The 22,944-nt window shown below is 35.0% G+C and overlaps 1 protein-coding gene across 4 annotated transcripts in view; it reads right to left on the bottom strand.

Moving 5' to 3' along the window:
* ANKRD12 (ankyrin repeat domain 12) overlaps nt 1-22,944 on the bottom strand; it is a 124,209-nt gene that overhangs the window by 24,582 nt on the left and 76,683 nt on the right. For 2 of the 4 annotated variants that reach the window (XM_080822252.1, XM_080822253.1), the window contains one exon: nt 15,911-15,990. The exons of the other annotated variants lie outside the window; for them this stretch is intronic. In XM_080822252.1, the coding sequence (XP_080678378.1) occupies nt 15,911-15,974 (64 nt within the window). In that variant the 5' untranslated portion in view covers nt 15,975-15,990. The remainder of the gene's footprint in view (nt 1-15,910; nt 15,991-22,944) is intronic. 4 annotated transcript variants of the gene reach the window in all.

Below are 22,944 nucleotides of genomic sequence, written 5' to 3'. Positions count from 1 at the left end.
TTTTTTCCATTGAACAGATCACATTTTCTTTTGAAATTAAATCTTCATTACTACTTCTACAGACTGCATATTACATTGAGTTAATTTGTAATCATTTAAACTGATCCTTTTACTGAGGGGACATTCAGGTTGTTTTCAATTATTTAATATTATAGATATTTAATAATGCAGAAAAAAATTTTTGTATGGTACTTGAAAATAGCAATATTATCAATTTGTGTATGAAAAAGGAAATGAGAAATGCATCAAAAGAGTATCTGTACTAAAACTTTTGCTGGAAGAATTATGAGTGATTTTTACTTTCTTATTCAAACTTTTTTTTTTTTAAAGATTTTATTTATTTGATGGAGAGAGAGATCACAAGTAGGCAGAGCAGCAGGCAGAGGCAGAGGGAGAAGCAGGCTCGCTGCTGAGCAGAGAGCCCTGTGTGGGGCCTGATCCCAGGACCCTGGGATCATGACCTGAGCTGAAGGCAGACGTTTAACCAACTGAGCCTCCCAGGCACACCAAACTTTTCTGTTTTCCAAATTCCTAGCATAACACATATATTATCAGAAAAAAAATTTTTTTTAAAGTTCACTAATAGAGGGTATGCCTCAGTGATTTAGTCAGTTAAGTGTCCAGCTCTCGATCTCAGCTCAGGTATTGATCTCAGGGTCGTGAGCTGTCCTGAGCCCTGTGTTGGGCTCCTTCTGGGTGCAGAATCTATTTTATATATACATTTATAGTTATATAGTTATATACATAGTTAACTAATAGGCATAAATAACACATCACTATTTTTTTTGATTATTGGTGTGGCTTATTTTGCCATGTGTTTGTATTTCCTCCTGTGTAATGTCACTTTATAATTTCTTCAGCCTATTTTCCTCTGGTCTTTTGTCTATGCACATTAATACATTACTTAATACATTAAATACATTACTTAAATCATACCACACATACAATCTCATGTATGTTTTGCTTATTATATCGTAGTGCTTACCTTGAATATATACATTCAAGATTAAATGCAAATTCTTTAAGGGAATTATACATATATGTGTACCCTAAGAGATGTAAGGTTTGTCATCTGTGTTCCTGATTCATCAGTTGAAGGTAATTAAGCAATGCTTTCCAATCCAGATACACTTTTTTCCCTATGGTTCTTTTTCAAAGACTACATTTTTTTAAAAAAATTTTATTTATTTACTTGACAGATAGAGATCACAAGTAGGCAGAGAGGCAGATGGGGGTGGGGGGGGGAGAGCAGGCTCCCTGCTGAGCAGAGAGCCTGATGCGCGGCTCGATCCCAGGACCCTGGGATCATGACCTAAGCCAAGGGCAGAGGCTTTAACCCACTCAGCCACCCAGGCGCCCTTCAAAGACTGCATTTTTAAAAGCAACAACAACAACAAAAATGTAGGTTTTAAAGTGAGAAAGTTAGGTTGACACTAATTAGTGTCCATGATGGGAGTGTGGCATTACCACAGTGAAGGACTGCAACCTGGCTCTGGTCACTGAGTTGCATGCGCCCACTGTGCTCGCTCCACTGTAGGGTGGTCCTCAGCAGCTGGTGGCAATAACCCTGCACTGCTCCCATGAAGCTGGAGTGTGTGATCTCAGCAAAGGTAGTACACCTCTATGATATCATTTCACTTGCAGACCAGGCTGAAAAATCACTTTTCTTCCCTAAGTGACCCCTAAACCTTTTGATTTAACAGGAACATAGGGCTGGTCTTGCAATTACAGTGTGGAAGTCACTTTCAAAAAAAAAAAAAAAGTAGGTTTTGCCTTTTTTAGGAGATGATCACTTACAGTGAGAAAATCACCTAGACTCTCCAAATCCTCAAATTCTTGTAGTTGAATGGCATGACTATCATTATACTGTTATTTTCCATTTTGTTCCAATCTTTTAGTCTTTAATTATATACTTAATCAGTAAATTTGAATTTGTATTTAAAACATATATCAAATTATTTCTGACAAAAAGTTCCTTTGTTAATGTTTGGGGCACCTGGGTGGTTCAGCTAGTTAGGTGTCTGACTCTTGATTTCAGCTCAGGTCATGATCTTGGGGTTATGAGACTGAGCCCTACATTAGGCTCTGTGCTGAGAATGAAGCCTGCTTAAGATTCTCTCCCTCCCTCTCTCTCTGCCCTTCCCCCAAGCTCATTCACATTCGCTTGTTCACTTGTTCACAATCTGAGAGAGAGGCAACTATTTGAGAGAGAGGCCTGGGGTAGGGCCAGTAGGAGAGGGAGAAATAGAGTCCCTGATGAGGAGGGAGCAGGAGAACATGGGGCTCAATCCCAGGACACTGGTAACATGATCTTTGCTCTCTAAATTAAAAAAAAATTAATGTTTATCATCTCAAAACAATCTTACTTGAGAAACTACTAAGGAAAATGAGAAATACAAAGGTTAAGCAATCATTCAAGCATTTAATTTTTCATTAAAGCAGTTTTCTTCTCCATAAAAAAAATGCTAAATAATGTAAGAAAGGTTAATTGTTAAAAACACTTAAATACATTTGAAATTTTCCCTTGTACTTCTCAAGGCATGTTTAGATATTTGCAACAAACACTAGTGACACTTACAGAATAGTTAAATGTTATCTGAGGTCAATATTATCCTTAGGCTTGACTTCTTCCCTACTGAGGCTACCACACATTTCCATCTTTTCTTGTATGGTATCCAAAAAAGGGGCAGCAAAACCAGCACATGTGACCAATGCAGAGAGATGATAATATATAAATTCCTCTTTCAAAATCTCTCCAAAACCACCAATGTGCATTTGACAAACCAATTACATCACAAGTCTAGTAAGAAATTCAGTAGAGTCTGAACTTTGAAAATGTCTGAATTATAATAACTTTTAGGAAACATATAATTATTCTAATGTCACATATATTCTCAGAGTGGATGGTAATGATGATACAAAACTAAACACACCATGACCCTAAAATCTGAACTTATAGTGAAGTTCAGGTTTCTACTTTTCCTTAGAGCTTCAGATGCCTAACTTGCATTCTTGGACTCCTTCCAACCATCCTAACTCAAAATTGAGGACGTTCAACTCCTTACTTTCTCTTCCAAAGCTTTCCTTTAGCTGCTTAATGCCACTATTTCCCACTTCTGTAGCATACCTATCAACCCACTTACTCCAACTGAAAACCTCTGAGCCATTTTTAACATTCTCAATTCCTCAACTTCCAAAATTAACTGTTCAGAGTTTCAATCTGGACTATCTCTTAAATCCATCTTCTATTCCCCCTACCACTGTTCCAGCTCAGTTTCTCATCATATTCAGCCTAGATCAGTTACACCTTCACCACAATGTGGCCAGCATTACAGAACATACTATGTCTCTTCTCATCTGAGGGCTCCCTACTCTAGGATAAAATAAAAACTCCACAGATGATGGTATGAGACTTTTGAAAATCTAAAACATTATCTCTCCTACTACCATTTATTCATAACAGCAATTAGTATTCCTATTTAAGAGACATATAAACAGAGTCTGAGCCAGGTAAGTAGCTTGTCCAAGGTTATCTCACCCTTAGGAAATGTAGCCCAGGATTCTTTTGTCCAACTTCACAGTATTTTCTACATTGTCTCCCACCTCTCATTTCTTCCTATTTGCATTAGCCAGACTAGTATATTCTACTCATTCTTCCTCAAGTTTACATGCATATTTATGTGTGTTCTGATCAGTTGCTTTTAGTATTTCCCAACTACTTAACTAGAAGATATTTTAGATTAGAGGTTACGGGGATGAGTCCTTCAAGAATTTATAAATAGGAAGGGCTTGGGGTAGTCACCTATTATGGGGAGGGTGTTGGGTACAGGACTTGTCTTGAAGCTATGTTTGCACTGGCATTTATGGAGATTACATGTTTATTTGGAATGGTTTGGAAAGAGCTATATTTAATTTCTCTTTTATCCTTTGGGAATATCACTTCCAAAAGGTGATTTTTAAAAAAAATCTGTTATTCTCATCACCTGGGAGTGATGAGGCAAAGGCAAAGGGCAAAGGGAAGGCTATCTGCTCCACTATATCCTCAATGCATTCCACCTATTCTAGATGAGCAAGTGCTTAAATACACACATGCACAAGATTCAGCTTCCTAGAACCCTACAGTAATATATTACTTTATTTTTAACAGCATCTGCCTAAATCTGTAGCATCCAGAAAATGAAAAACTTGTATTTTATATTTGTGGGATGGAGGACGTTAGGGATGGTAGTGTGCTTACTAAGAAAAAAATGGCCTACTTATGGAATTTGAGACTCCTTTGTGGGAAAGTAACCTTCAGTGAGGTAGCTGTAATTTTCTGCTTGTTTTCCACATTATTCAACAGATATTTTAAACATAAGTCCATGACTTACACTTGGGAACTTTCACTATACCATATAGTAGGTGCTTAGTAAGTGTAGAATAAATACGCAAAGAGGGTGTTTAGAACTACATTAAGAAATCAAGAAATCAAGTGGGAATACATATGGTAGAACAGGAGGACTATAAAAAGGGATATAAACATGAAACACAAATTTACTCACTCTACAAGTTTGTATAGTACCAGGTGGCAAATGATGCTGCCACTGATACTATCTGGGTAATTCATTGCTGATGTCCCTTTTAAACTCAGCAATTTGAAGAGGTGGCAAGTATTTCATCCACATGCCATTAGTTCCCATATCACCTGTCATGTGGAGCACAGCTCTGTTCTTTGATTTGCTTTAAGCCACCTTGAATTTTCATACAGCTTGCACTTTCATACATTATGCACTAACATGCCTATCTTCCTATATTGATCTCCTGCTCTTTTGTATCAGTTGCTGAACTGTTTTAGTCAGCCCGAAATTCATTTTTAAGCAAATGGCACCATTTTTATATAGTGTTTATACAGTTATTTGAATACATATGTATTTTATTTGTATTTATCAGAAAAACTGCTGACACTGGTAACACCACAATTAAGACAGAAACTGAATGGATGTAATAAAAATAGCAAATCTTTAGCCTCCTTCAGCTCAGTGAAGACTGTTCAATTGCAAAGAACAGGAAAATTAGAGAACCCATATGAAATACTAGATATATGTACACCCGTGTTGATACTCTAAAAAGTAGTGATGAAAATAAGGTTTTAAAATTAAGGGCAAAATCATCATATTTATATATATATATATTTAATTTATTTATTTGACAGAGAGATAGAGAGAGCATGCACATGCAGGGGGAATTGCAAGCAGAGGGAGAGGGAAAAGCAAGCTCCCCGCACAGCAGGGGGAGCCCAATGTGGGTGGGACTCGATCCCAGGAACCTGTGATCATGACCTGAGCCAAAGGTAGTGACTTAACCAGCTGAGCCACTCAGACACCCAGCATGTAAAATATTTTGATAATTTATATGAGGATTTTATGCCAGTACTGCTAGAAATTAGTTTCAAAAGAAGCCCAATGTTCACCCCAGTCTTGACAAAAATTAAGAAAATTGATCAGAACCATTAAAATCATCTGCTCAACCTCTAGCAAAATTTCTTTGTAATAACTGCAAGCAACTTTTCCTTCTCAATGTTAAAGCCAGTTTACCATTAAACTCACTATAGATAAACTATGAAAATTTGGAATCAGGCAAGATAATACGTGGGAAAATAATCTTCCTTAAATGAAACCATGGAGATGCAATGAGCAAAATCCAGACTTTGGGAAAATTTACCCACAAATGATCAGGCTATTTCAACCCAAAATTGCAAGCATGTAAGAATGCAAGGAAGCTATCTTCAGATTAGAAGATACTTGAGATATATAACCCAATTTTCAATACATGGACTTTATTTGGATTCTGACTTTTAAAAAGTCAAAGAAAAAAACCTTTCGATTTTATGAGGCAATCAGAACTGGATACTTAATATTAAAATTTAACAATACCTGGATATTTAATAGTAATAACATTTAGTTTAGTTATGATAATGGTATTGTGATTATGTTTAAAGTAAAAGGTTCTTTCTTTTACAGATACCTACTGAAACATTTTCTGGTGAAATGACTTCAAAATGATGGGGTATGAAAGAATGGAGAGAGGCAAAACAAGCTAGTCAGAAGGTGGTAATTAGTAAAGCTGGGTCATAAATACATATGGGTTCATAATACTGTTCTACTTCTGCATGTATTTGAAAAATTTGATAATAAAGATAAAATCATTAATTTGTTTACAATTACACTATAATCTATTTAAAAATGTTTTTAAAAATGAATACCTCATATAATATACAGAATAAAATAAAAAGCCCTAAACGTATATACTATAGTTGAGTTTTTTTTTTTTTAAGATTTCTATTTATTTATTGGACAGAGAGAGAGAAAGATCACAAGTAGGCAGAGCAGTAGGGAGAGAGAGAGGGGGGAAGCAGACTCCCCACTGAGCAGAGAGCCTGATTCAGGGGTCCATCCCAGGACCCTGAGATCATGATCTGAGCTGAAGGCAGAGGCTTAACCCACTGAGCCACACAAGTGCCCCAGGTTTTTTTTTTTTTATTTAAGATTTTATTTATTTGAGAGAGAGAGAGTATGAGCATGAGAGACAGAGAGAGATCATGAGCAAGGGGGAAGGGTAGAGGGAGAAGCAGACTCCCTGCTGAGCAGGGAGCCTGATGTGGGACTCGATCCCAGGATCCTGGGATCATGACCTGAGTCAAAGGCAGATGCTTAACTGACTGAGCCACCCAGGTGCCCAGAGGGTTTTTTTGTTTTTTGTTTTTTGTTTTTTAATAAATAATTTTCTTAATTTTCTTAGTACAGAATCAGGTAAAATGTAAGCATATTTTCAGGAATGTTGTACGTATGAAAATGTAAACTTTCATTAAAGATTTTAAATTAATGAATGGTAGACTCTACGGCAAAAAGCAAAAACACCAGCTATTATATTTCATTTTCAGAACCCTCTTTGTAGCCACATTTGTAGTCACATTCAAACACAATGAACATGACTCTGATCACAGCACGCTTTGTAACAGTTAGCATTAAGTCAAATAAACATACCCTAAACGCATATTTTGGCTTTATGCTGATATCAGGATCATTAGACTCAGAAATTTTCACACCCAGAGACAATCAGCATGGTACAATGGAAAAGTACAAGGGTTCTGTCCTAGGTTCGAATCTTTGCTCTGCCACGTAACAGTCAGTAATATCTAATATTAGGAATTAACTCACAGGGCTATTTTGGGTATTAGATGAATTTACATAATGTGCCTAGTATATCCTGGTACATACCATGCATGTAATTACGTATTAATTCACTGCTTAGGTAAGAAGAGAAAAATGTATCGTTAAATTAAAAGCACTTAAATAAAACCAAATTCAATAAAGCACATGTTAACTTAAAAAGCCAAAACTGAATCCTGTAACTTTTCATATTTAATTTAGTATCAGAAAATTTAAGGCAAAAAGATTCAAGTTGACTCCAGGCACTTACTTCATTTACTACAGAGCTACAATGGAGGTATGTGGTCCTTCAGAATGAAGGCAACAGAAACCACCAGTATTTCAAGTAAAAAATGGACATATGTAGACCAAGACTTTTCCTGGGGTAAGGAGGAGGCACAGGTGGAGGCAGTGAGGGGAAAGAAGAAACAGAGTGAACCAAGGAACAATTTTCTTATATTATAGTGTCTGGTAGAATTTATATTTTTAAACATAAAAGTACTAGTCATAAAAAGACAACTACTTATGTCAAAGATTTTTTTAGTATTCCTCAAAGAAGGGAAGGGAAATGGGAATGGGACTAGAGATGGGGAGACACAATTATATAATTATTTCATTTGTTAATTGCAATTTAATGCCATTATAGGATGATATTCTACAATGGTAAGTCATTATAGAATGATTTAAAACAAGTGTTTCTTCTACAACTTAATAAGTAGATGAGAATTTTTTTTTTAAGATTTTATTTATTTATTTGACAGAGATCACAAGTAGGCAGAGAGGCAGGCAGAAAAAGAGGAAGGGAAGCAGGCTCGCTGCTTCGGAGAGCCCGATGCGGGGCTCGATCCCAGGATCCTGGGATCATGACCTGAGCCGAAGGCAGAGGCTTTAACCCACTGAGCCACCCAGGTGCCCCAAGTAGATGAGAATTTTTGTTGAAAATAATCCATGGGGAAAGTTTAAAATACCGTATTTATGAAAGTCTATAAATTACCACATTCATTTTTGTACCCACCCCGTATGCCTAGGATACTACTCTGTAATAATGTTAAGAATAAATCTGTCCATGACCATACAGTTAATAAGTGGCAGAGCTAGGTCTTCAAACCCATTTCTCTGACTCTAATATTGGTACTCATAATCATCATGCTGTTACTTCTGAGTACATAAAAAAACTCTAAATACAGTCAAGATGAACTATAAAAACACCCGGTAAAACCATGCCATAATTCATAAACATGCATATGAATACCTTCTACTTTTATATGTTTATTTCATGAAGAGTATATCAAGAAAATAACTATCACAAAAACCTAGACTCTACAATAAAGCATTATATTAAATGGGATTTACTATTAATCTAACATGTAAAATATCTGAATTGAGAAAGTAACAATTAGTGGTGTTAAACATACCCACCTGAGATTAAAGTTGAATTTCAAATAGGAACTCGCTATCTATTTTCTGTGTGATTTTGAGATATTCACATCTTAGATATGCAATATCTTCATTTATATACTCCAAAAATACATGAAATAAGAGATTAAAAACACCTCACTCACGACTGTTAACACAACTTATAAAGGAAAAGAAGTCAGGGATTGGGGAAGAAGGGTGAAGGTAGTTGAAGGGTACAAGTTTCCAGTTACGACTAAGTTCTGAGGATATGATGTACAGTATGATGACTATAGTTAACAACACTGTATTGTACATTTGAAAGTTGCTAAAAGTAGATTTTAAAAGTTCCCACCACACACACAAAATTGTAACTGTGTGAGGCACGAATGTGTCCTCTAACCTTACTGTGGTAATTCTTCAGTATACACATACATATATCAAATCATTACACTGTACACTTATACAATGTTCTATGTCTGTTGTATCTCAATAAAGCTTGAAATAAAAAAATACAGGAAATATAGCCATGCTATGCCTACCTTAAATGACTATAAACCTATGAAGTTGATTAGATTTTTCATCTTTATAATGGTAAATACAAATGATATTTTTAAAGATCAGAAAACTACAATATTATATAAGTATGGTTCTCAATATATCATTTTAAGTAACTGGATATGTCTAATGTGGTGACCTTATTTCAGATTTTCACTTTTTTTTTTTTAAGATTTTATTTATTTATTTGAGAGAGAGAGACATAGTGAGAAAGGGAACACAAGCAGGCGGAGTGGGAGAGGGAGAAGCAGGCTTCCTGCCAAGCAGGGAGCCCAATACAGGGCTCGATCCCAGGCCTGGGATCATGACCTGAGCCGAAGGCAGACACTTAATGACTGAATCACCCAGGCACCCCAGACTTTCACTATTTTTAAAACTAATATTTATCAAGTGTACTCTGTACCGGTTGATACTCTACTTGCATTCATGTATTAATTCATTTAATCTTTGTTTACCACACCTCTATGAGGTCTGTACTGTAATCTCTATTTTACAGATGTGGAACTTAGCACATAAAGGTTAACTAACTTGCCCCAATCAGAGAGATCAAATCTAGGTAGTGTGGAATACTAAAATCTGAACTTTATTATTTAAACAGCCATTTCAAAAAGAATAGAAAAAAATGTTTTATGACTTGATTTCCAATACTAAAGTATCTACAATGTTGAAAGCTGTGTGTGTGTGTGTGTGTGTGTGTGTGTGTAATGTACTCAAACAGAACTAAGTATTCTTTTAACACAGGAATATTACTTAAAAAAAAAAAAAAGAAAAAACAAACTTTACATTTGGAATGGTGTTTGCTTACATGTCATTTTTATTCAGTGACGGGCTAGTGCATAAAAATTTCTAAGCTATACTTCTTTGGTAATCTTATTATAAAGATTGTTTTAATTTCAATTATTTTCAAGTGGCATTTACCGTTCTTTTATTATAAAGGTGAAACAGTTCATGATAGTAAACTGAAATAAAGTAAAGAAAAAAAAATATCCATAAAAAGTCCTACCACCCAAGAGAATCATTCCTCATAACCTATTTAAAGTACTACATTTGATTTTAACTTAGAAATAATAAAGGGAACATAATTTCTGAACTTCAGATCTGTTCTCTTGATTGTTCTAAATTACCTGACCAAGACTCTTCTAAATGACCTGAAATGGCTCTTACTGCCATTTCAGAAATCATGCACATGCTCCATGAGCACCCCAAAATCATGTCACATTTTAGCCTGCTTTATAATTAGGCCTTGAATTGCTCATGTTTTATTTTCCCTGAAGTTTTCACCTTTTCTCTTGTTCATCAGCTCAATGTGCCTTCATATCAGTAATACCAGACACAGTGAACTCTCAGAATATAATTCACACGATATGTGTATTGTTATCTACTATTTTCTTGATAACATTCCTCATAAAGCTGACATTTGGTTTAAAAATATGCCAATTGCTCATTGCTGTAACTCTGGACTTTTTCACCAAAATCCCGAGTTAGTCTTTGTATCTTCCTTTTAGACTTGTATTTTGTGTCACTGAAGAGTAAAAATGTGAGTAGTTTTTTTCAGAAAAAGAATAGAAAGCATATCCAAGGTTTTTCTTTACACTTGAGTGATAGTTGGGTGGGAATGGAATTCTAAGTTCAAAATAGTATTTCATAGAATGCTGTAACTATAGCTACACCTGTCCTTTTTTTTTTTTTTTTTAAAGATTTCACCTATTTATTTGTCAGAGAGCAAGAGAGAGAGAGCACAAGCAGGGGCAGCAGCAGGCAGAGGGAGAAGCAGTCTCCCTGCTGAGTAAGGAGTCCGATTCGGGGCTTGATCCCAGGACCCTGAGATCATGACCCAAGTTGAAGGCACATGCCTAACTGACTGAGCCACCCAGGCACCCCTCCACCTGTCTTCTAAAACATTTAAGAATGAGAAACCCGATGACACTCTCTTTCCTTTATAGGTAACATGTTTCCCTGTGATTCCGGGAGCTTATAGGACTAAAAAAAATCTTTATCCTTGAAGTTGTGATGTATCTAGATGTGGGTTTTTGTTTTTGTTTTTCCCTTTCTTTCTATTCTTTAACTTTTCCCTTTGATCCACAAACATAAATCTTTCTTTAAAGGACATTTTCTTCAACTAAAAAAATTATTTTCTTCTTAGCCTTTGCTCTTTTTTAAGATGAATGCTATATTATCCTGGGCATGTATTTTGTTTGTTTGTTTATCATTTTCCTCATATTTTCAATGTCTTTTTAAAAATGTTTTATACACTGTTCTTCTCTTTGATCTCAAGATCTTCGGCAATATCCAGTCTGTTTTTTAGTCCTGTACAGAATATTTATTTTGAGTAATGATAAGCATTTTGAATTTCAAGGACCTTCCAGGTCTACTTTTTCACCACAGCCTTTTGTTGTTATGGTTAGTAGATTGATTGCCCTCCAAGGATCTCCAAGAATAACAAGAAGAATTTATCCTCCTGCTTTCTATATTATTTATATTTTCTAAGATCAATTGTTCTGTTTGTTCACCTTGGTCCTTCTTGTCTTTCATTCACCTGACTTTCCTAAAATCCGTTTTTCTTTTTGTACAGATTGTTAAGGGGAAAAACTCATTTCTTCAGCAGTTTTCTGGTGGATCTCTACAACAGGCCTCTCCTCCTCTGAGAGGACTTTGCAATGATCTGTGCTCTGTCTATAATCTCAGTCTTTTGCTGAGACTGTTTCCTGAAAAAACTGATTCTAAGTTTCAGAGATTCTCTGGGACTTCAATGAAGGAGTACTTCACAACTGCTGCAGGCCTCTCATACATATTTTGGGTTGCTCCTTTGCTCTGTAATAGTTCACTAACCACATCTAATATACTTAAGGACTAATTATGTAAGTTATTTATATTATATAGTTAAAGAAGTAACACTAAAAAAAAAAACCCCTGCATTTTAGTAAACAAATCATTACAGTTTTCATATTCCTAAACTAACTGAGAACTGTAGCTCAGAGACTGGGAAATAAAACATTAGGTAATTTTACATAGTCTCTTGTAAATCTCAACTTCTAAGCCACAATATTCCTATGTAAAGTTCAGGTATTTTAAAGATTTTATTTTTAAGTCATCTCTACACCCAACGTGCGGCTTGAACTTACAACCCCAAGATCAAGAGTTGCACGCTTTGGGCCAGCTGGGCACCCCAAAGTTTGGGTATTTTAATTCCACTTTATAGAGGAGCAGTCATACATCTATTTAGAAATAAGTATGCCATATGAGGACATATTTTCACTGTATTTCTATAGCAATAGATATAGGTAAGAGAATTATAGTCAAGAGTTTAGGGGCGAGCTGGGGAAGAAAGAGAGTATAATCAACAGTTGAAAATACTAAGTCTAAAAGCAAAATCTACATAGGAAATAAAATCAAGTACCACAACACTCTATATACTCCCTCACTTAGTTATAATTAGTTATACACATTGCCTTCCTACTAAAATGTAACATAGAAACTACTTCTATAAAGTATAAATTGATCAAGATTTTTCTCCTAAAAATAAGACTAGTATCACTACAAAAATTTTGATGTCACTAAAGGAAACTGACAAAATCACCCAGTCTCAGCTAATTCCATAACAAATATATATATATATATATATAAAATATACAATTACACTATATGTATGTGTATGTCTGTGTGTATACATATATATACATATATATATATAGATAGATAGATGTATGTTTATTACATGGAGGTCCTTTTAACCATGACTAGATAAAACATTTTTCTGCAGACAGGACGATATAGCTAAGGCTGAACTCATTCAAATGTAAGCATTTTTTTTTAAAGTCGAAGTTCTTTAAGGGTTCTGCCCAAATGTACCTTTTACAGAGTTTGTCTTAAATATTCAGTAATATCTCAACTACGATAATTATGTGACAGACTCACTTTAAGTTGCTAGACACTGGTAGAAATCCAGTTTGTAATAAAAACCATCAAGCTAACATATTAACAAAAAAACCTATTAGTTTCATATTTATGATAAATAATTTTACATATTTTGGGCAAATACACTTGAAATATCTTTACTACTATATGCACATGAACTTCAAAGAGGGATATTTAGCAGACTATTATTTTATGTAACATAAAATTTAAAGGCTTATAAAGTATTCGTTTGCAGACATCCAAAATACATCTCAGCCGCAACAATTCTCCACTTATTTTTCCTGATACAGGAGTAAGTAAAAATGTAGAACTGTGTAATTTTTATAGACACTGCTAAAAAAGTGAATTTCTATAGTAAATGGTAATTTTGTTTCCTTTTTCTCCACTTAACAAACTTTGACATATATATTTTTCTTTAAAAAACACTCCGTGTAGAATTAAAAATTCTTAAGCTCTGGAACTAGGTTGCTATAATTAAAATTAAGACATGGTAAAATCTGTATTGATTTGAAAGTACTGAGTTTCAAAGTGTAGAGGCTGTTTGTTTGTTTGTTTGTTTAGGATTCAGGAAGAAGCAGCTGGTGATATTTAGAAGAAAGCTTGAAAAATTAAAATTCAGAACTCTGTGTGTAAAGTGTACCATATATGTCACAAAGCAGAGGAGAAAAAGCAAAGCATGCAAAAAACTACGCAAATCACTATGGAATTTCTTCTGGTTGGTCATTAAATCAAAGAATATTTCATTGCCTATCATGCTGTATGCTCAGCCCTCCATACATAATGGTTACCTAAGTGTCTTTCACTTGCTCTGAACACTGGTACTATAGGGATATGTGAAAAATAAAGGGTGCTGAACACCCACACTGTGCTTGCTACCATTCAACAATGTCAGAAAAAGATTTAACCAAAGAGGTTGCTAACAGTCCTAATTAAAATAAGGTTCTTGGGTTATAAATGGATTATAATTTTCCAAACTTGACCTAACCCACTTCCTAACATTTATATTGGAAGTGACTTAAAAATGCCATTTGTAAAGCAAGAAGATAAAATATTCTTTACATCTTAAACAGAAGAATCCTAATTTTAAGTATACTAACATGCAAACTCCTTTACCCTATAAAATGCTCTATCAAGTCTAAATTCCTAATGATCAAGTATATTGATAAATATTTTTAACACTCTAAAATCATCTTGGGTAATTTCTTCCTGTAGATATCTTCAAACTTGTAAGGTTAAAAGGCTTGCTTTAAAACTTCCTAAGGTGATGCTTCTTCCTATGTTAAACAATTAACATCACATAATCCATTTAAAAAAATTCTGGTATATTTTGACTTAAATAATTAGGTTTTTTGATCTCTTGATTTATTAACTGTTATAATTCCATATATGCATGTATCAACCAGTCATATTTTCATAGCTCCTGAAATATGAATTTCACAAATTATGACAATATATTAGAATAGTTACCAATTTATTATTTTAATATTAAGAAAATAAGGCTTCAAAATACTGGTCATTTTGTGTATTTTATGACACAGAAATGCACTCAGTAAACACCAGTGGGTAACAATATATCACTATCTTTTTAAAAGTTTCTTAATCTGTTTTACAGCAGATGTTAAAATGTACCTCATCTATTTATTATGATGGAGCATCTCCTTGCTTAAGCTGAAGTATGCAAGTGAGCAAAGTTTGCAGCAGCTGCTTAATAAACAAGGTCAGACTTCTGGTGGTCAAAGTATAAGAAAAAGATGCATAACTTTTCTGACAATGATTGGTATTTTCAGCTTTGTTCACTGGCCACTTCAAGTAATAAAATCAATGTCTGCATATTTGCAACAGAATCTCCACTTTGGCAATTAATGAATGTCAGAAAGTACTGGGTGGGGGCGCAGTGTGACACAGAGTTACCCACTTCTCTATGACCATAATTATGTCTCATGAGCATGATACAGCTCTCTGAATACGACTGAGTCCTCGGCAGGGTAGCAAGAAGCAAATATTTGTAGCAAACACCATTATTAGATAGAATTTCTATGCAGGAAGATAATGTGGAATAAGACTGGCAAAAGGGCAGAAGTTGGCAGGGAGGGAGGGGGGAAAGACTAAAGAATTATGCAAATTTAAAAGTGCCGCACATCTGTATACAAATAAGCTGTACTAACCAGGACATGTATTCCTGCAACAATATCATAAATGTTTGATATGTATGACATAGGACAGCTACTCAGTGTAGTCCTTCAATTGAGGCCAGTCTGCAAATTGTTTACTACTAATCTGTGAAGAAATAAGGAGCCTACACCAAAAACGGAAAGCAATTATGTCAACTAGCACACTGCTTAGTTCAGCTATGTTCACTCACAGCCTTTTTCCCTTTTTGAGGGAGGAAGGAATGCATTGATTTACATTCTGGCACAAGCTCCTTATCTCGAGGATCAGTAACAGTTTGTGGAACAGCTACCCTGACCTGAGCAGCACTGTCATAAAGCACAACGCCTAATGGAATAAACCGTATTTAAAATGTTACATACTTAACACCCTTTATTTCCTCCAAATTCATTAATTTCTAAAATTCAATGTCTTGGTTACATTCCCTAACTTTGCAATACTTAAAGTGTATCTGTCACATGGATCATGAGCTATACCAGATGGATAATGATGCTATCAGGCCTTACACATACAAACAGCTATGGGCAGTTACATAACTCTTGATTACATAGTAATACATTCTAAATTTAGATCGGATGAAGTTTGATAAAGTTAAGTCTAACAAGGACCTCATGTAAATTAAGCAATAAATTGGGTATTTTCATCAGTCTTTTTCAGCAACTCCAAAATCTTTGTATGATACTTACTGACAGTTTTTGCATCATTCCTTGAGGGACTTTGATCAAGCAATAATTCAGGCACATTCATCATGTGGAAAAGAAATATTCTGAAAAATCAATACATAGTTGATGAACACATGAAATAGTCAAAATCAGTGAAAAATCAAAAAGGTTCTAGATGAAATGTTTCACTCTAGTTAAACATTTAAGTTCAAATAAGACACCTTCCCTCTTCCATGGGAAAAATTTGCTGTAACACCTCTTTCTAATGGAAAGTTTTATAATATGCTTTTCACAGCTACTGTTTTCTGAAGAGACCAGAATTAGAGTTTGTAGCCATAATAAATGGGAAAATTAACATATCATATAAAAATCTTCTAATTTTCAAATCTTATTTTCTTACTTTCTTACAAAAGCCAATGTAATTTCGGCTATTATGATCTTGATTTCATATAGCACAAAGATGTTCAAATGACTTAGAGCTTGTAACTGGTAGATGGGTATACTGTATTTTTATTTCTTTTTTTTTCTTTTTAAAAGATTTTATTTATTTGACAGATCACAAGTAGGCAGAGAGGCAGGCAGAGAGAGAGGAAGGGAAGCAGGCTCCCCGCTGAGCAGAGAGCCCGATGCGGGGCTCAATCCCAGGACCCTGAGATCATGACCTGAGCCGAAGGCAGAGGCCTCAACCCACTAAGCCATCCAGGCACCCCAGATATACCATATTTTTAAAAGTAGAAACTGACAGGGGTAGGTGGATGATTATGTTAGTATCTCCATTTTCTTTTCTTTTTTTTTTTTTTTTTTTAAGATTTTATTTATTTGTCAGAGAGAGAGCGCGCACTGGCAGACGGAGGCAGAGGGAGAAGCAGGCTCCCCGCCGAGCAAGGGGCCCGATGCGGGACTCGATCCCAGGACGATGGGATCATGACCCGAGCCGAAGGCAGCTGCCCAACCAACTGAGCCACCCAGGCGTCCCAGTATCTCCATTTTCTTAATGAGCTGTATCCCTAGTACTTAAACAATGCCTAACACAAAATGAATGCTTCAAAATAGTTGTTGGATAACTGAACTGAAGGAAAAAGAGGAAGAAGAGCTTAGGACATCTAACAAGTGACATACGTATAGCTGAATGATGCTATCACCAACTGAGACCGGAAAAGCAAGAAAAAGGAGTGTAAATGGAAGAAAAAGAAGTTCTAGTCAGGGCTACTGACTTCTGTGTAATTCTAAATGGTAATATCCAGAGGGCAGCTAAATATACAAGTTCAAGGCTTAAGAGAAAGAGTGATATTTGAAGGCCTCGCTACATTGATGGTAATTAAAACTGTGAGTGTGGATGAAATTTACCTGTGAGAATATGTGTCGTGAAGAGTCCAGAGTAAAACCTTTGGAAAAACCAACACAGGAGTATATGGAAATGAGGAAGAAACAAAGATGAGATTCTAGAAGGAAACTAAGAAGAAACTGTCCAGGAAGCTAGATGAAAGTCAGGAGAGAATTACATCCCAAAAACCAACATAGGAGAATTTTACAAAGAACATGGTCAACACTGTCAAAATGTAGAGAGAGACTGAAGAGGCAGCTAAGGGATCTGGCCGTTAGAAGATCACGTGTGATGTTAGTAAACAGATTCAACAGAACACTTTTAGCTAGGTCTATATCCTTTCAGATTCCGCTCCATGCTTATAAGATTTTACACAAACATATGTACATATACAAACATACATACAGATTTTAAAAACATTGTTCATTTTACAAAAAAGAGATAGTAAGAGGATTTATCTTGATTTTTCTAACTCAAAGTATCTTATGAAAATTTCTCCAAGTAAGAGCAGTTAAGACATGCTATTTCACATGGTTGTACAATAAATAGTCCATTGCGTGGCCATCTACCTCAATTTATGCAACCAATCCTTTATATCACTATATATTTTTTCTTTTGCCACTAAAAACAGGGCTGTAATAAACATGAGATATTCCCAGAAGTGTGTCTGCTAGATCAAGGAGCATACATATTTTAAAAAACATTTTTATCATGGTCAACTTTGAACTTACAAAAAAGTAGACAATATTATACTGAACCACCATGTCAGGTACCCATCACTCAGCTCCAATAGCCACAATGTGGCCAATCCATACCTCTATTCATCCTATCTCTGTATCATTTTGAAGCACATCCCATTCAACCTATCATTTCATCTACAAATATTTCAGGACATATCTCTAAAAGATAAGGGCTGTTGTATTTTGTTAGCTGTTGTCACACTGTTTTTCAAAAAAAACTGTGACCAGTCATATACCTCTCTTTTTATCCCTTCTCTTATTAGGCAACCACTTTTTTAAGTTGTTAGTTTATTTTTCAGGTATTTCTTTTTTTTAAATGTAAGAAAATTTACATATTGATGCATCTTCTAAATGCTTACATGTCTGCTAATATCCTTCTTTTACCCTGCCAGGGGAATAATACCTTGATTAGGTATACTATTCTTATGGTGCAGTTCTTTTCTCTCAAGATTCTATCTTCCACGGTTACAAGTTTGAAGTCCAATGCCAATGTGACAGTATTTCCTTGCAGATTAACTTGTCACATTCAGAACAAAAGAAATTGATCAATATATGTCTAGGGTATGTGTGTGTACATTTTCATTAAACTATCCAGAACTCACTGACCTTTATTATTGATGAATTCAGGCTATTTATAGCTCAGGAAAATTTTCTTCTATTTGTTTAACTGTGGACTATTCTTCACCTGTTTCCTTTCTCCCTATTAAATTCCCATACATATATTACTCACATGTTAGATCTGTTAGGTCTCCTAGATCTATTCCCAAAGTCTATTATCTTTTCTTTTTTTTTTTTTTTCTATTATCCTTTCTTTCAGGATTCTTTCCCTTTGTATTTTTGCTGTGTTGTGAGGATTTATTTTACTTGATTTTCCAGTTTAATAAGTCCCAACCATGATCACTCCTCACTGGAGTTCTGCTTGCGTAGTCGTGATTTTTATTAGCTATACCTGCATTTCCTTCAGTGTTTACTTTTATTGTTCAAGTCATCTGTTTCCTCTAGTAGTTTTATTTAGTTCTATTTATTCTTTCGGTTCAGAACAATCCTTCTCTTGAATTTGCAGGCAACTCTGAAGGGCTGCTTTCCTTTGTTAGCACAGTACAACCCAATGTTAGAGTGGTCAAAGCAGCAGCTTTCCTCTGAGTAGTGGAAGGTAAAGTGGCCTTCACCCCTGAGATTGCCAGTTAGCAGCTTAAGTACCAGGAGGAAGGCTCTCTGGTGTCTGATTATAGGTCCTCTCAAACTTTCCTAGTCTCAGTAATGGAGGAACTCAGCCTACAGGTTCAGCTATTCCCCGGATTTGTGGAGGTTGAAGAGGAGTCCTCACATAATCCCTAAGGACCAGTAACATCTCCCCACCAATTCAACAAATATTTTCCGAGCAGTGTCTATGTACCACTTGAGTTTATATCTACTGCATGGTGAAGAGGTGAAAATAGATACTAAAAGCAATGCTGACACTTTTACAATTTTGCCTATAGTTTGTTTCATTCAATAACATTATCACTATACCAAATACTGCTATCAACGCTTTAACCAACACTGCATTTTCTCTCCTTATTTACCACCCCCTACCCCCAATCTCCTCTTCCTACAATCAGTCTCACTTTCGGATAGGTGATAGTTAAGTAACAGTGCTGATCATTTCCTAAGTGAAATAAAGGAACTATCACTATTGCTGGTCTCTCTCAAAACTACTTAAAACTTACCAGGCTTTTCCTAACGTATCATCTTAAGAATTTCTTATTATTAAAAAAACCCCAATATCCTGGATCTTCTATGTGCCATCTATTGTGACTAGTTTTGCACAAAATTCCCCCAGAAAAGTATAAATCACCTATTAAATACATATTTAATTTTTTAGTCTTAACTCCTTTTAAACATTTTAATTTTTTCCTATGAGTTATCCTTTTTCATTTTTATGCAATCTAGATAGATTACAGTTGAAGAACGGGAGCTGTTTGGGGTTCCCACAGTCTAGATTTGGCTGGATACAGGTCAGCATATCCCTCTTACCCTGGTATTTCCTACATGTTGCAGTTGAATCCTGAGGACTGAGAATTGGTATTTCTTCATTAGGGGGCATGCAATATTTTCTTTTTTAAAAAAATTAATGCTAGCAACTACTGATCAATCCTCAATGATTAGATGTCTTAACTAATTGGGGGCTGCAAACAGTTAATCTTTTTTCCTCATTCTTTTGGCTGGATTAATCTTAAAAGAAAATACTTCTCACCTATAATGAGGTTACCCAAAGATAAAGTTCATATAGGAAAGGCAAAATAAGTAATTTTTTTCCAGTTCTGCCTAATTTTTAAGATAACAAATTAGTTCTCTGATGATACTGAATTTAAAAATTTATCACTATAGAATCACAGATTTAAACATAAATGATGGGTTTAAATTATTTATAATTAATACCCTTTTGAAACTCAAACTATCCCATCTATGGCCAGTGTGAACTGCTCTCCAAGTTGTCTCCTAAGGCTTTTTGACAAGGTTTTGACAGTTTCCTTGGAATCTGTAATGACAAGATGTTTCAAGCTTATATTATTTCCTGTCCCAGACATAGCATCATCCATTTTTTTTTTTCAAGAATCCCTGGTTTTCTTTTAGTAGAAAGTATTTCAAGATTAAAATCTGGGCATCAGGAATGATTATTGCTTACTGTCTTAATGTCATTACTTTTATACCCTTTCAATGGACAAAGCAAGGAAATTTTATGTATTAATATATATTTTCAATTTCATTTGGAATTAATTTCTAACTCACAAAAAGCTAGAAAGAATAAAATACTAAATACTATATATCCTTCACCCAAATTTATTATTGTTACACTCTCTTGCTTTATAATTTGCATTCTCTCTATACATGTATATATATATAAATTTTCTTCCTTTGAACTATATGAAGGTAAACTATATATATGATGGCTCTTTACCCCTATATACTCCAGCGAATATTTTCTAAGAAATAAGTATTTCCTAAGACATAAGGATATTCTTTGTCACCACAGTATAGTTGTCAACTTCATAAATTTACATTGATACAACACTAATTTACCATCCATTTCCCTTGTTAAATGATCTAATAATGTCCTCTATAGTCACTTCCTCTCTCCAGTAGAGGATACAGCCAAGGAACAGGTATTGCCCTTAATTTTTATCTCTTTACATAGTCTGGAACATTTTAATCACTTTATGACATTGACATTTCTTAATCTTCCATGGCACTGGCTTTTAAAAAGAAAAAAACCAGAACATTCTTCATGGTTATGCATCACAGCCAGAATGTTACAAAAGTAATGTTATAGCCTTCTGACATTATCACATCTGAAGACACATAATGTGCATCTGTCCCTCCTTTAATGATGTTAATTTTAATCACACAGTTCAGATAATGCTAAATTTCTCTTCCCTATCATCACTGTTTCCCAGCCCCCTCCTCTCTTATAAATGTGAAAAAGCCATGTAAAGATTCTACTCTTCATAAAAAAAAATCCCCTCTAGATTATCAGCCATTAGTGATTCTTGCCCAATCATTTTTACCATAAAGGGTGTAAATGATCAGGCAGGTGTGAGAACGGACTAGGAAAGGGCTTAAGAACTTTCTGAAGTGATGGAGACAGTCTATATCTTGGTAAGATTGGATTACACAGGTCTACACATTTCTCAAAACTCAGGATATTTCATTAAAGAATTATTAATTTCACAAGCATGAAAAATAATTTATAAGTTTAATAATACACAAAAATTGAACGCTAGTTAATGAAATGCATCAAAAAATTAGATGGACTGTGGGTAGATAGATAGGTATGTGATACTGTAATAAAGGAAATATAGTAAAAAGTTAATAACTATAAAATGTAGTTGGTGGGTAAAGGGTATTCACTGTGTAATTCTTTGAGTTTTGCTGTATATTTGAACATTTTCATAATAAAATACTGGGATTCTAACTTTTGCACACAAAGGAAATCATCAACAAAATGAAAAGGTAACCTTGTGAATGGTAGAAAATATTCAGAAATTATAGCTCATAAAAATATCAAAAACATATAGAGAACTCATACAACTCAAAAGCAAACAATCCAATTTAAAAATGGGCAGAGGGGGCGCCTGGGTGGCTCAGTGGGTTAAGCCGCTGCCTTCGGCTCAGGTCATGATCCCAGGGTCCTGGGATTGAGTCCCGCATCGGGCTCTCTGCTCAGCAGGGAGCCTGCTTCCCTCTCTCTCTCTGCCTGCCTCTCTGTCTACTGTGATCTCTCTCTGTCAAATAAATAAATAAAATCTTTTAAAATGGGCAGAGGATATGAACAGGCATTTTTTCAAAGATGACATACCTGTGGCAAACAGTATACAAAAAGATGCTCAACATCACTAATTATCAGGGAAATGGAAACCACAATGAGATATCCCCTCATACCTGTGAGAATGGCTATTATCAAAAAGATAAGAAATAAAAAGTATTAGCAAAGATGTGAAAGAGATGTAGAGAAAACAGAACCCTCGTGTACTGTTGGTGGGAATATAAATTAGTGTGACCACTATGGAAAACACTATGGAAGCTCCTCCAAATAAATAAATAAATAAATAAATAAATAAAAGGAAATACCACAAGATCCAGCAATTCCATTTCTGGATATTTATCTAAAGAACAAAATTACTAACTCAAAAAGATATATGCATCCCTACATTCACTACAGCATTATTTACAGTAGCCAAGATATGGAAGCAATCTAAGTATCCATCTATGGATGAATGGCTACAAATGTGGCATAAGTATGTAACAAAATATTACTCAGCCATAAAAAAGAATGAAATCTTGCCATCTGAGATAACATGGCTGGACCATGAGGTCATTATGCTAAGTGAAATAAGTCAGACTGAGAAAGACAAATACCATTATGATCTCACTGACATGTGGAATCTAAAAACAATACAAAACAAAACAAAAAGCCAAGTTCATTGATAACAGAGAAACACTGGGAAAAATGG

The sequence above is a fragment of the Martes martes genome (genome assembly GCF_963455335.1).
Source record: "Martes martes genome assembly, chromosome: 13".
NCBI lineage: Eukaryota > Metazoa > Chordata > Mammalia > Carnivora > Mustelidae > Martes > Martes martes.
This window is presented reverse-complemented; position numbering and strand designations above follow the sequence as displayed.